General features: G+C 47.0%; 1 protein-coding gene across 1 annotated transcript in view; it reads right to left on the bottom strand.

Moving 5' to 3' along the window:
* The window catches only part of SLC49A4 (solute carrier family 49 member 4), a 72,110-nt gene that overhangs the window by 42,288 nt on the left and 13,393 nt on the right, over positions 1–16,429 (bottom strand). Inside the window, exon 3 of the mRNA XM_056536542.1 lies at positions 1,764–2,029. Within this exon, the coding sequence (XP_056392517.1) occupies positions 1,764–2,029 (266 nt within the window). The remainder of the gene's footprint in view (positions 1–1,763; positions 2,030–16,429) is intronic.

A 16,429-nucleotide genomic window follows, 5' to 3' on the forward strand; every position in this document is an offset into this window, starting at 1 on the left:
GGGCTTTTGAATAATTAGGATGGTCATCCAGTGTAACATATTTACCTTATTTACACATTTTGCCATAAGAGATGCCAGTGTTAAAGATGGCGAAAATCTAGTCAAGTCGGAGCTATACGCATGCGCTGGGGGCATTCCTCATTACGTCTCTAAGCGAACATATGATCGCCTACAATTTCCGGTTGGAAGCGGATGTGACGTTCCGATACATGCGCACAAGCTTTGTTTACAAGCGAGACCTACGAGAAGCACTGCGGAGCTTCCATTGGCTGAGGAGGTTCATGTCAACAGGTGAGCGCCGCCCTTGATGCCGGACCAAGACATCAATTATAAGATATTATGTACACTACTTGATTGTACCACACATGATCGCACGTTTGTGGACTCAATATTGTATATGGGTTCACCACCCTTCACTGTTTATATTGTTATATATGACCGATTGTGGTCTCTGATCTGTTTTATTACTATTGTTATTGTATCTTGAGCACACGCCCCCTCCTTGTTGCATGTGCAATCGGGGGGTGGGTATATATACACCATTTTTGCACTGTTGTTTCATGCTTGAAAAAGGCTTTATTGATAAGCCGAAACGTCGCTTACACAGATGAGTGAATAAACCACTACTTTGATGTGATTTTGGAGTGCCGCTTCCACTTCTTTGAGGATATATATACACATATATACACACATATATATATACATATATATATATATATATATATATATATATATATATATATACATATATATATATATATATATACATATATATATATATATATATATATATATATATATATATATAGTAAAATCTGATTACTATAAGACTATAAGCCAGTGTTTCCCAACCAGGGTGCCTCCAGCTGTTGCAAAACTACAACCCCCAGCAAGCTCGGACAGCCTCTGGCTGGCAGTCAGAGGTTGTCCGGGCATGCTGGGAGTTGTAGTTATGAAACAGCTGGAGGCACCCTGGTTGGGAAACACTGCTATAAGCCCATGATATATGATTTTCTAAAAAGTGTTATCACAAATTGTAAGTTTTTGTGGGTTTCACCACTGACAGGAAGTTGTGTAGTCCTCTCAATGTCAGTGTGGTGTTGTCTAAAACTCCCCGACTCCTCCCACTCCCCTGACAGGAAGTTGTGCAGTCCTCTCATTTCGCTGCTCTCTCAGGAGGTGTGGCTGGATCTTGGCACTGAGCTCTAGCGCCGCCCCCTGTGTGATGCCATCACCTCGGAACCACCCCTTAGATTCTATATCCCCATCTCCCTGTCATAAACACATATAAATCTTTATTAGGAAACAATTAGGAAAGAATGAGATGTGGTTACAGCATGCTGCCTTGTGCTGAGCAACAGAACATGCAGAGGAGCAGACAGGGAATGAATACAGCAGGGGCAGAAATAATCTGCTGTTAAAGGAAATGTTCTACAGAACAGCTGTGGGAGGGGATTAGGCAGGGTGGGAGGACTGTGATGAAGACTGAGGGAAAGCAATGCATTCTGGGAATTGTTCCGAATGCTTAGAGCCAGAGCCGGGGGCTCGTGACGCCCCGCCCCCTCAATGCAAGTCTATGGGAGGGGGAGTGGCGGCCACCACGCCCCCTCCCAGACTTGCATTCAGGGGCACGGGGCCATGGCGTCATAAGCCCCCAGCGCAGTCTCTAAGTGTTCCTCTGCAGCACTTTTATCTTACATTGAGTACCCCTGGGTGAACCCAGAGAGGAGGACGACTCCATGACGTGTCTCCGGGGCACTTACCTGCGTACATCACCGCCTCGATACGATCCCTGATGGACGCTACGTGTCCTTCTGTAAGGAGGCTGCCGGATGTGTTGTTAGGAGACGGGACTATTAAAGGTCCTATTAAAAATGCACAAGCGCCACCCAAGTAGTTTAACATGGATGCGATGGCCGTGGCTGTGGCGCGCTCGTCTGGAGGGAACCACGTCGTGGAGAGAAAAGGAGCCGCGTTCATAGCCGTGGGTCCTGCAAATCCGTTCAGCAGCTGACCGCCATGTATGAACCTGGATCGAATACACAACATACAGCGCATTATATACCACATAGATATACATTATTTACCACATACAGGTTATATACCAAAGATATACTGTACATTATATACCACATACAGGTTATATACAAAAGATATACTGTACATTATATACCACATACAGCGCATTATATACCACATAGATATACATTATATACCATATACAGCACGTTATATACCACATAGATATACATTATTTACCACATACAGGTTATATACCAAAGATATACTGTACATTATATACCACATACAGCGCATTATATACCACATAGATATACATTATATACCACATACAGCACGTTATATACCACATAGATATACATTATTTACCACATACAGGTTATATACCAAAGATATACTGTACATTATATACCACATACAGCGCATTATATACCACATAGATATCCATTATATACCACATACAGAACATGTTATATACCACATAGATATCCATTATATACCACATACAGAACATGTTATATACCACATAGATATACATTATATACCACATACAGCACGTTATATATCACATAGATATACATTATATACCACATAGATATACATTATATACCACATAGATATACATTATTTACCACATACAGCGCATTATATACCACATACAGCATGTTATATACCACATAGATATACATTATATACCACATACAGCACATGTTATATACCACATAGATATACATTATTTACCACATGTTATATACCACATATACATTCCATACCACATACAGCACATGTTATATACCACATATACATTATATACCACATACAGCACATGATATATACCACATATATATACATTATATACCACATACAGTCCATGTTGTATACCACCTAGATATACATTCTATACTACATACAGCGCATGTTATATACCACATACAGAACATGTTATATACCACATAGATATACATTATATACCACATACAGAACATGTTATATACCACATAGATATACATTATATACCACATAAAGAACATGTTATATACCACATAGATATACATTATATACCACATAGATATACATTCTACATTGCTGACTGTATGGTGAATGCTTCAGAATGTTCTTACTCTGGACAAGACTCATTTCTGATCTGAATTATATGGTGACTACACAGAGAATATATATTTTAGCGTCCGATCCTTAATCACCAGGACATTCCTTATAGAGCCATAACATACAATCATATGCCATCGGTAATAATACCTTCAAGTGTTTACTGTATATTTGTGAATGATTCAGAGAAATTCTAGTGATCACAAACCCTACACTTATGTATATGGCGAGAACGGACAGAAACCTCAAAACAACGACCAGAGGTCATCAACAACGACCAGAGGTCATCATAGGCTGCACAACATGTTCCCATCTCCGAGAACAGATCCCGAGTTATATCCTGTATTATACCCCAGAGCTGTACTCACTATTCTGCTGGTGAGATCACTGTGTACATACATTACATTACTTATCCTGTACTGATCCTGAGTTATATCCTGTATTATACCCCAGAGCTGCACTCACTATTCTGCTGGTGAGGTCACAGTGTATATACATTACATTACTTATCCTGTACTGATCCTGAGTTATATCCTGTATTATATTCCAGAGCTGTACTCACTATTCTGCTGGTGAGGTCACTGTGTTCATACATTACATTACTTATCCTGTACTGATCCTGAGTTATATCCTGTATTATACCCCAGAGCTGTACTCACTATTCTGCTGGTGAGGTCACTGTGTACATACATTACATTACTTATCCTGTACTGATCCTGAGTTATATCCTGTATTATACCCCAGAGCTGTACTCACTATTCTGCTGGTGAGATCACTGTGTACATACATTACATTACTGATCCTGTACTGATCCTGAGTTATATCCTGTATTATACTCCAGAGCTGTACTCACTATTCTGCTGGTGAGGTCACTGTGTACATACATTACATTACTTATCCTGTACTGATCCTGAGTTATATCCTGTATTATACTCCAGAGCTGTACTCACTATTCTGCTGGTGAGGTCACTGTGTATATACATTACATTACTTATCCTGTACTGATCCTGAGTTATATCCTGTATTATACCCCAGAGCTGTACTTACTATTCTGCTGGTGAGGTCACTGTGTACATACATTACATTACTTATCCTGTACTGATCCTGAGTTATATCCTGTATTATACTCCAGAGCTGTACTCACTATTCTGCTGGTGAGGTCACTGTGTACATACATTACATTACTTATCCTGTACTGATCCTGAGTTATATCCTGTATTATACTCCAGAGCTGTACTCACTATTCTGCTGGTGTGATCACTGTGTACATACATTACTTATCCTGTATTGATCCTGAGTTATATCCTGTATGGGGGTATTCATCCTCAGCGCGGGCCGGGGGGGCGGATCCTCCTCAGCGCGGGCCGGGGGGGCGGATCCTCCTCAGCGCGGGCCGGGGGGGGGGGGGGGGCGGATCCTCCTCAGCGAGGGCCGGGGGGGCGGATCCTCTCACGGCCTTCTTAGCCTGGGCTAATCTACAAGTGTTCTATTTTTAGTTTAGTTTGGAGACGGAATTTATTCCGCTCTCAGTTAGTTACCTCCAGTAGGAGTCCTTCTGTGAGCATCTTATATATATATATATTTAGTGAGTGCTACAGATTACTCTGTAGTATTTTACTGCCCTATTAGACTCACACCAGGTGTATTTATATATATCTACTCTCTGGAATACTGTATACCATGACTGAAGACTACTCTTCAGCTCCCAATAGGGGTGACGAACTGGCATTAGATACGGCACAATTTATGAGTGCCTCACAGATACAAGACCTCATAAATAAATCAGTCCAGGCTGCTCTGGCGTTCGCCGTTGCACCCTCTGGATCACATCCAGTTCTGTCCCTCACCCCTATACCGCTACCCCACAGCGGTGAGCCGCCTGTAAAAAGGGTAAAGCTTCGCACCAACGGAAGCATACTATGGCGGCCCCTGACTCCCCGGCAGGGGAAGTAAATAATATGTTCCATGCAGCTCCCCCCACGGACTGCCGCCCCACACATCCCTCAGACTCCTCACAACCCCTGGGCCTCAGGGAGTTACCAAAGAGGCATAGGTCCAACAGGCGGGCAAAACCCGACTCGTACGTAGATTCCCCGGACGAGGATTCGTCCGTTGAGTCGGGCGAGACTGAGGTCTCGGAGTCTGACTTTGCTGACGAGGATGTTGGGACATCGGCGCTCAACAATGACGCCAACCCTGAATCACAGGGCGAAGCCATTCTGGATGCTCTGGGGGAACCACTTTTCCACCCTGATGCCATATCCCACCCCCGTTCTGGGGATTGGACCCCGTTGCCCCATGTGTCCCAGTACGTGGAGTTCTGGGCACGTAGGTCCCTTGAAAGGATCAATCGCAACAAACTAAGGGTGGAGTGCCCACGACCATTTATTCCCAAGAAAGTGGTATCAACCCAAGAGATAGATCCCATTTTATCCAAATATCTGATGAAATCGGGCAAATTCCCCAAGAAGGCAATTGATCGATCTTTTAGGACCATCCAGGACCGCATTCTAGACCTACTTGGTCCTCTTCCGAAAATATTGAACTTGTCTGAGCAAGCAGCGACGACAGACCAACCTGTCGATCTGACCCAGCTTCGTGGGTGGGCCCAAAGGGCCATTTGTCTGGTGGGCAGCGCCAACACCGCATGCTCTGTTGAGCGCAGACGCTCCATACTCATGCGGCTTGATCCACAACTGGCTCACCTAGCCGAGTCCGAGCCAGGTCCAGCAGCAGAGGGTATGCTGTTTGGAGACACCTTAGTGAAGGACATTAATAAGTTTGTGAGGCTATTCAACAGCCTTGATAAAGCCCAAACTTCGTTAAAGAAATCTGGGGAAAACCAGATTTTTCCCCGGGCCGGCAGAAGTAGGGGCCATTCTGCCGGCCGCAATTCCACCTACAGACCGTATTTTAGGGCAGCTGCCCCACCGCAATACCCTCAGGATCCCCCTCCATACACCATGTTAGTGGCGCAGCCAGCGCTGTTTTTCCCACCCCACGGTAGACCGTGGCGCGGACGTGGAAGCAGAGGCTACCCCCGATCCCGTCCATATACCGGTAAGCATTCCATGCACTCTCACATACCTGTGGGGGGACGACTGATACATTTTACCCACGCTTGGTCTGCGATTACGGCAGATGCGTGGATACTAAATACGATAACAGGTTTCCACATAGAACTTCTGTCCTTACCGGAACTGGGCGTGATCCCGCCCTCTATCAGATTTGTAAACCGCAACGTTGCTCTCATAGACAACGAAATAGAAGATCTGGTGTCCAAACAGGCAGTGGTGGAGGTCGACCCATCTTCCCCGGGGTTTATCAGCAACCTCTTCCTAATAAAGAAGAAAGGGAGCGGCTATCATCCCGTGATAAATCTTCGGGACCTGTACCAACATGTCGCCTATCGACATTTCAAAATGGAGGGCATACATTGCCTTCGGGATCTTCTTCAACTGGGGGACTGGTTGGTAAAGGTGGACTTAAAGGACGCCTATCTCACCGTCCCCATGCATTAATCTTCGCAACAACTACTTCGCTTCCTATGGAGAGATCGAATGTGGCAATTTACTTGCCTTCCTTTCGGTCTGTCGTCCGCCCCGTGGTGTTTCACCAAACTCCTGAAACCGGTGGTGGCGTCCCTGAGAAGCCAGGGGGTACGTCTGATCATATATCTAGACGACCTCCTTATCATGGCTTGCTCCAAGGCACAGGCCTACCGGCACATGATGTGGACGATATCTCTGTTGGAAGGGCTGGGCTTCTTGATCAACCAAGAGAAATCGATTCTCACCCCAGCTCAGAAAATTGAATTTTTAGGCTTCTTGGTGGACACCAATCAAGCCGTTCTCTGTTTGCCCAGAGCAAAATTGGCCCTCATACGCAAAGAAATCAGAGCCGTGTTGCGCAAAGGTTATCTATCACTACGGTACTTGCTCGTCTGGTGGGCCTTCTAGCGGCCTCCATACAAGCCATATTTCCGGCCCCTCTCCACTACAGGGCCCTCCAGAGGCTCAAGATCCTTCATCTGCGACAGGGTCTCAGATACGCAGACGAGGTGTCTCTCTCTGCGGAAGCCAGGGCAGAATTGCAGTGGTGGCTTCGCCATGCCGTCGAGTGGAACGGCAAAACGATCTTCAACTCTTGTCCGGACGTCATCATAGAGTCGGACGCGAGTCGTCGAGGCTGGGGCGCTCACTTCGGCGATGCTTCAACAGGAGGGAGCTGGTCCATCGAGGAATCCCTCCTACACATCAATGCATTGGAACTTCTGGCGGCGTTGTTCGCCGTCCGGAGTTTCTTACCAGAAGCGTCCAATTGCTGCGTATTATTACGCATGGACAATATTGCAGCGGTGCAGTACATGAACCGCTTGGGGGGCACTAGATCCAGGGTCCTCGCGGATATTGCCAAGGAATTTTGGCACTTCTGCCTCTCCCGCAATATTATTCCGATGGCGGAATACAATCACGGGAATTTCCAATACAGTAGCCGATTGGAATTCCCGTTATCTCCTCGACTCCAGCGATTGGAGTCTGGATCGCTTAGTTTTCCTACAATTGAATCTGCTTTGGGGTCCGTTGGGCGTGGATCTATTTTCTTCTCGCCTCAACCACCATCTGCCTCGATTCTTCAGCTGGAGGCCGGACCCGGAGGCGTCGGCAGTAGATTCTTTCCGACAGTCTTGGACACCCCCTGGTGTGTAGGCTCTTGCGGGGCATTAAATTTAAGAGGCCGCCTCGTCCTAGGTATCAGTCCACTTGGGATGTTTCCAGGTTGCTTGATATGTTCTCTGGGTGGGAGGACAATGATGCTTTGTCATTGAAGCCATTGTCCTACAAACTTACTGTCCTTTTAGGTCTGGTCTCCATTAAAAGAGTCTCTGACGTAAAGGCCCTGGACATTTCTAGGCGCCAATTTTCATTCAGTTTTTTACCCTTACTTTCCCGCGCATCCTCGGCTGTGTGTTGTGCGTTGCCTACAGGCTTATGAAACGCAAACTACCAACTTACGCTCTCCGGGCTTCTCTCAGCTCCTCGTATCGTATGTCAGGCCTCATCACCCAGTCTCGTCCGCTACGCTTGCGCAGTGGGTACGCGCCGCCATGGAAATGGCTGGTATAGACGTTTCCCTCTTTGGAGCGCATTCTTCCAGAGGGGCTATGGCTACTAAGGTAGTTACGTCGGGGGGCTCCCTCACTGATCTGTTGATGGCAGCGGATTGGTCTTCCGAGACCATGTTTCGCCATTTTTACTTCAGACAGGAGGAGCACGTCTCCATGTCGGTTTTATAATATGGTTGTTAGGTAAGATATATCTTGTTCTGATAGTTTTAGCTTTGAACCTGCATAAGATATGAGCCTCCTGTCTGATATATAAATCGAGATTTTCCTAGCTAGTGACGGAAAATATTAGTTATATGAAGACAGGAGGCGAGTATCTTCCCTCCCTACCCACCCTATTACGATTCTTTGTTTTCTTTTCAGGATATTGAGCACATTGATCGTTTTCCGGAAGGCGGCTGACCTGTTCGTTGCAGACGGTTTGGGTTCACTGCAGTCCCCGTTGGGACGAAGTTAGGCCTTCACTGGCCAGGTTATCCGGATTGTCTCCGAAAGCTACAGTGGTGGACCGACTGGTCGTGGATTCGAGTGGCGGTGGAGATGTCCGGATGGAGTTTTGGGTTCCTGTGCGGCGGTGATTCGCATTCAGAAAGAGGAGGATCTATACCTGGGCAGTCCCTTATATAGGGGCTACAGTCTGGGAGTGGCTGCTGTGGCCCTGGGACTGCTGGGAGTTGTAGTTTTTGAAGTTTTTTCTTTTACATTGAATTGAATACTGAAATTTCTGCTATGGGCATTATTAAAGAAAGAATAATGCATAAGATATGAGCCTCCTGTCTTCATATAACTAATATTTTCCGTCACTAGCTAGGAAAATCTCAATTTATAGCCTGTATCATACTCCAGAGCTGTACTCACTATTCTGCTGGTGGGGTCACCGTGTACATACATTACATTACTTATCCTGTACTGATCCCTGAGTTACATCCTGTATTATACCCCAGAGCTGTACTCACTATTCTGCTGGTGAGATCACTGTGTACATACATTACATTACTTATCATGTACTGATCCTGAGTTATATCCTGTATTATACTCTAGAGCTGTACTCACTATTCTGCTGGTGAGGTCACTGTGTACATACATTACATTACTTATCCTGTACTGATCCTGAGTTATATCCTGTATTATATTCCAGAGCTGTACTCACTATTCTGCTGGTGAGGTCACTGTGTACATACATTACCTATCCTGTACTGATCCCGAGTTATATCCTGTATTATACTCCAGAGCTGTACTCACTATTCTGCTGATGAGGTCACTGTGTACATACATTACATTACTTATCCTGTACTGATCCTGAGTTATATCCTGTATTATACTCCAGAGCTGTACTCACTATTCTGCTGGTGAGGTCACTGTGTACATACATTACCTATCCTGTACTGATCCCGAGTTATATCCTGTAGATCTTTTATTAGAAAAATATAAATCATAACAAAAACACAAAACCAGCACAACTTGGCCATAACTGAAAACAGCAACATGAAATAACATAAACCAAAACTTTACATTTAAAATAAAAGAACATAAATCCTGCCTAACCGGCCAGCCCAGTTTTCCTAACAAAAAGAAACACACCTTACATAACCTAATATCTAACAACACACTCACATGCATACTCAACTTACATAACCAAAAAGAAACATAAAAATAGCACTATTTAGCTGTAACTCAAAAACACCCAGACTTGGGAAAAACACAAACACACAGAAAACACAACAAGCACTCCCACTACACACCACACCCCTTTTTTTTTATTTTTTATTTTTTTTTTTTTTGTATTTTTTTTTTTTTTTTTTTTTGTAAACTATTATTTTTTTTCTTTTTTTTCTTTTTTTTTTTTTTATAATAACACTAATAATAATAATAATAATAATAATAATAATAATAATAATAATAATAATACTATGCCACACACATGCATCACAGATCCATAACTTTACAAAGGCATAAAGATAAATTAATCTACAACTCAAAAAACACCCAAACTTGGGAAAAATCACATATTACAAACCGAAAACACTCCCACTGCACACCAAATGTTATATATATATATACACACACACACACACTTTTTTTTCCCCCCTTCCACACACACATATATACATTAGTTTTCTACGTTATCCCACAAGACATAAACCACAACTGGATACAAAAATTACTACAAAAATAACATCTGGTTCGACTGCCATATCTATCTCTACTATAAACACAATATAAACAATATATAATTCACAAATCAAGATAAAAAAAAAAAATAAAAATAAATTATATATATATTTTTATAGTAATTACATGTAATGTACACAATTTATACATATAAACTATATACACTATATACACACCTATTATTATACAGGAAACACACCTAAATATACAATAAAACATCCTACTCTAAACTATCCCTTCACCCACACCACCCGCCCTTCTGTACATGGGTCAGAGTCCACAGTTCTCAATGTCCAGCCACGACTGACCGATGCCAGGTCCACCAAAAAAAAACCACCACCCACCAAATACACCCACCCAACCTAGAACTCCTCCCAACCAACTTAACCATAACCAACTTTATAACATACATAAACAATATAACCCACACTAGGCCCAAGTTCGGTGCCTGTAAGCCCTTCATAACCTAAACATCGGAAAACAAAACAAAAAGCTATGGTACACATGCATTAGCCCACCACCAGGAAGAAGGATGGCAATCCTGATACATACAAAAATTTACATACTTTCCCTAACACCTCCCTACCTCTCACCCTACCATTATCCCTAAAATAGAAACTGACCCTACTATCACCCTAACCCTGTCCCCTTACATCACTGTCCCTAACCAAAACAAGGGTACTCTACCCAGAAGGTCTAGTACCTAGGGCACATCAAAAGAAAACCCTCTCCATAGGAGAGAAGCCCTACTGGTACCAAGACTGCCATACTCCAAAGACCTGATCTTCCCGAGGTCACCGGTGATATTCCTACAGACCTCCACCTCGGAGAGGACTTTACGCTGCGTAGACACTAAACACCGTGCGTTCCACGTGTGGTACCTAATCACTAAGCTAACTAAGAATAAAGTGCCCCGGTCTCGACCACCCAGGTTCCTGAATGCCCCATAAGCCCACTCCGGGTAGGTAAGGCCGGCAAGTTGACTCCAGCCAATGGAAGCGCCCACCCTGTTGTAAACCCCTATATTAAAGGGACAATGAAGGAGGAAATGGTCCATGCTTTCCAGCGTGTCCACACACTCTTCTCGGGGACAGTCCCGGTCATCAGATCTTCTACACTTCAAATTGTCCCTCACATATAGCTTCCCCTGAAAGCAGCGCCAGGCCAAGTCCCAAAACTTCTGGGGGATCCTTTTCATGTTTAAAAGAAACAACCCCACCCTCAGATCCTGACCTGGGCAGTCCCTGAGCGCCAGAGGCTTCTGGAAGTGGGTCAACAGAACCCGTTTGTCAAGGAACTGCCTTGACTGGGTCCTGATCTCCCACACTCCCAGACCCCACCGACGTATCGCCTTCAGAGTCGGGGTAGCATAAGCCGGAAGATATCCATGGGGCGTACGGAGGTCCTTCACTTGCCCTCCTGTCTCCCATTCCTGGAAGAAAGGCCGAAACCATTCCCTGCAGGAGAGTACCCACGGAAAAGCCCTCTCTGACCAGAGGTTTGAGATGTTGGCTTTCAAGAAGGTGTTTGTTAAGAACACCACAGGGTTTACCATAGATAAACCCCCTAGTCTCCTCGTGCGGTACGTAACCTCCCTCTTGACTAGGTTCATCCTGTTCCCCCATAACAGTTGGAAAAACAGGCTGTAGACCCTAGTGTAGTAAGCCTCTGGCAAGATACATACGCTGCCCAGGTAGATAAACAAGGGGAGCAGGTACGATTTGATCAGGTGTACCCTTTCCCTGAGGATCATAGACCAACCCTTCCACTGGTTCACCCTCTGAGTGGCATCCTGGAGCTTACCATCCCAGTTTTTGGTGGGATAATCATCCTGGCCGAATGTGATGCCCAAAACTTTTGCTGATTCTTGGGGCCCCGGAAGGGTGTCCGGGAGATCAAATGTGGGATCCCCCCCTCCCAGCCAGAGACTTTCACACTTATCCCGGTTGATCTTAGACCCGGAAGCCTCCGAGTAGCGGTCCACCTCTGACATCACCACATCGACCTCCCCCCTCGAGGAGACGAAAATGGTGACATCATCAGCATACGCCACAACTCTCTGGGCGACATCCGGCTCCGCCAGACTCATCCCGACTCCCGCCAACGGTCCACAATCTACCCTCCGGACGAAGGGATCGATTGCGAACACGTATAACAGCGGGCTCAAAGGACAACCCTGACGGACTCCGGACCCAACCTCAAAAGAGCGGCCAGACCAACCGTTCACCAGCGGGAAACTCTCTGCCCCTGCATACAAGATCTTGAGCCAATTAACAAAAGTACTCGGTAAGCCATATCTTAGAAGGACGGACCAGAGGTAGTCATGGTTCACCCGATCAAATGCTTTTGCCTGATCCAAGGACAGTAAGTACCCCTTCCAGAGACCTGCACTGCTCCGCTCCACTGCCTCCCTGACACTGAGGACAGCACTTAACGTGCTTCGGCCTGGAACAGAGCAGTGCTGGGCCCCCGAAAGGAGTCGGGGTGCAAAATCCACCAACCGATTAAACAGTATCTTGGCCAGAAGCTTCCTGTCCGTATTGAGAAGAGCTATGGGCCTCCAATTCTCAATCCGGCTAGGATCTTTACCCTTTGAGAGAAGAATCAGGGCTGACCTCCTCATTGACCTAGGCAGAGTGCCCGAGGAGAGACACTCATTGAATACCACAGTCAAGAGGGGAGCTAAAGACTCCTTAAAGGTCTTGTACCACTCGGATGTTAAGCCATCCGGACCTGGCGACTTCTTGGGGGCAAGCCCCTCGATCGCCAGTCTCACTTCCTCTTCCTTAATCTCTTCTGCCAAAACGCCAAGAGAGGGGTCTACCCCTGGCTCAGGAATGGTTTCAGCCAGGAAAGCCGACATCTTGTCCCGATCTAGATCCTTCCTCCCCAAGAGGTGCAAGTAGAAGGATCTGACGACCTCCAGGATCCCTGATCTGGACCGATTCAGAGATCCCGTACTATCAATCAGTCCTGAGATGATTTTACTACTCACTGACATCTTGCAGTTTCTGTAAGGGTCGGGCGAGCGGTACTTCCCAAAATCCCTCTCAAAAACCAAAGATGCGTGCCTATCATACTGACACCTCATCAACAAGGACTTCACTCTGGAGATATCATCACGACTACCTCCAGTCGAGACGAGAAGCTCGAGTTTCCTCCTCAGACCCTGATACAAGCGATACCTGTTCAGGGACCTGAGGCTCGAGAGCTGGCGGAAGAACCCCGCAACCCGCTTCTTGAATATCTCCCACCACTCTGACTTACTACTACAAAGGTCCAGTAAAGGTACCTGACTCTGAAGAAAATCCTCAAAGGACTGTCTTACCTCCGCTTCCTCCAGGAGGGACGAATTCAGCTTCCAATAACCTTTACCCATCCGGGGGGTCTCTGAAACATTCAAGGAAAACAAAATCATACAGTGATCGGAGAACTCCACCTCAACCACGGACACTGCGGAAGAGACGGCTTCCTCCTTTAAATAAAACCTGTCTATCCTAGACCTGCAGCTACCTCGATGATAGGTGAAACCCGCGTGGCCTGAGGGGCTCCGGATGTGGGCGTCCTCTAGGCGAGCTTCCCTAACTATATTATTGAGAGCTATGCTATCGTAAGCCAGCGGACCATTGGAACCTCTCCTATCTTGGGACCTTGTGACAGTATTGAAGTCCCCTCCAAAGATCACTTGCCGGCTAGTAAAAAGGAAGGGCTTGATCCTCATAAAGAGATCTTTGCGGCCCCACTTGGTTTGTGGGGCGTAGATGTTAATGAGCCGGAGCTCCTGTCCCTTCATGAGGACATCTAAGATCAGGCACCTCCCCATTTCTAACTCAATAACCCGTCTGCATTCAACCGGAGCGGTAAAAAGGACCGCCACCCCACTATACGGCTCAGCCGCAAGAGACCAGTGGGAGGGCCCGCACCTCCACTCTCTCCTTGCTTTTACCAGGGAGGCAAGATCTGACAACCTGGTCTCCTGCAGATACAAAATATCGGCTTCAACACGGCCGAGAAAATCAAAGGCTGCGAATCTAGCCGTATCAGACTTTATACTGGCACAGTTAATAGATGCCAGCGTCAATGGGGTGAGTGCCGCCATCATGGGTGATTGAGTTAGACGGCCCTAACCCCCTCACTTCTGTCTTTTCTTTACCCCCTCATCCCCAGACGAGGAGGCTTCTTTCTCTTTTAGCCTTTTTTTAGACTCTGATTGGTCCATTTTTGAATCCCCATCTCCGTCTGGCTCTGGTTTGGCCCCATCCCCTGAGGAAATTGCCCCATCAGGACAGGGCCCAGTTCCCCCCGGAGGCTCCCCCACTTCAGGTACCCCATCCTCGACCACCCCCTCCAAAGAGGGGGAGGAGATGTCATCAAGGACAGAGAACCGGTTAGACAGATCAATCAGAGGGGGGGCAGGTAGGCTTCCGCTTGGGACCTGGTCCGTAGCACGGGGACTAGAGGGCTCCGACCTCTTCTTTCCCCTTTTATTGCCCTTCTTTTTTGGCCGCTCTTCACCCTCCTCATCCACACTTTCAAAGTGGGAGGAATCGGAAAGATCGGCCTTGCTGCCCTCTTCTCCACAGATTCTCCTCACTTCCTCCTCCAGCACATTTTCCTCCAGGGCCTCAGCAGTTTCAGGACTAACCTCTGGAGCAGGGTCAGAAGCTACCCCTGCCACATGGGAACTCTCCAGTTCCCTGCTCCTTCTGCGATTAGCCTCCCGCCTCAGCTTGGCGGGACTTTTCCTCTTCACTGACCCTGTTGCACCTTCACCCGCACTCGTGCCCTCCCCAGCTGAGGCAACATTACTGCTCTCCCCAGCCAAGGTGACAGTTGCCCGGGCAAAAGCGCTAGGACAACGGCTGAAAGGGTGTCCTAAGACACCACACAGATGACACCGGATCTGCCTACAGGATGCGGCAAGATGACCTACCCCACCGCACAGTGCACAGACCTGCACGGTACAAGCTGCGCTAAAGTGGGTGGGGCTGCCACATCTGTGACAGACCTTGGGCTGCCCCTGGTAGAAAACTTGGATTCTGTCTCTCCCAAGAAAAGCAGCTGATGGGATGTGGGCAACAGTGCTCCCCGAACGCTTCAGTTTGACGGAAAACGTCCAGGCCCCAGACCAGATCCCATGTTCGTCATAGTTCTTTTTTGGCATGTCCGTCACATCCCCATATCGGCTGAGCCAGGTCATGATGTCATAGCAAGATAGTGACTCGTTACGTGTCAATACGGTCACTTTCTTGGCCAGATTCTGACGGGATATCGCCTTTACGGCGAAATCCCGCCAGCCGGGCTCACTCTTCACCACCTCATAGTTCGACCAGAAGAGTTCCAAACCCTCCGGCCGAACGAAGCTGATGTCAAATTCGGAAGTACCGTAGGGGTGGATCAGGGCAAAGATGTCACTTGCCCTGAATTCCATCCGGAGGAGGAGCTCAACCACCTTACCCCGAGGCGGACATGCATCTTCGCCCCTCCACACTAAACGGACCACATTCCTACGGCCACTTTCCTGCCCGGATGTCGGGAGGGACCAGACCACCTCCCCGTTTTGTTCTCGGAAGGCGCCTAAGCCGTGTCTTTCTATCCAAAAAGACAGGTCAACCTCACCCCTCCCCTCTACATGGATTGACCTGTCTCCCCTACGTAGAGCCTCCAGGAGGCGCTGTTGCAAGTGACCCCCAGAGCCAGATGGAGATGGGGATCCCCCTGATCCCCCGGCAGTGACTCTGGCATAGCTTCTGGGAGAAGCAGCCACTACCGGGGGGGCAGTCGAACCAGGACCTGACCCAGATCCCAAACCAGGACCCTTGTTCTTAGCTGAGGTGTCAGTCAAACCTCTCTCTGGCATTCCACTACCACTCCTCACCTGCATTCCACTTGCACCCCTCTCTTGCACTCCACTTGTACCCCTCTCTTGCACTCCACTTGTACCCCTCTCTTGCACTCCACTTGCACCCCTCTCTTGCACTCCACTTGCACCCCTCTCTTGCACTC

This window comes from Hyla sarda, chromosome 8 (genome assembly GCF_029499605.1).
Source record: "Hyla sarda isolate aHylSar1 chromosome 8, aHylSar1.hap1, whole genome shotgun sequence".
NCBI classification, from domain to species: domain Eukaryota; kingdom Metazoa; phylum Chordata; class Amphibia; order Anura; family Hylidae; genus Hyla; species Hyla sarda.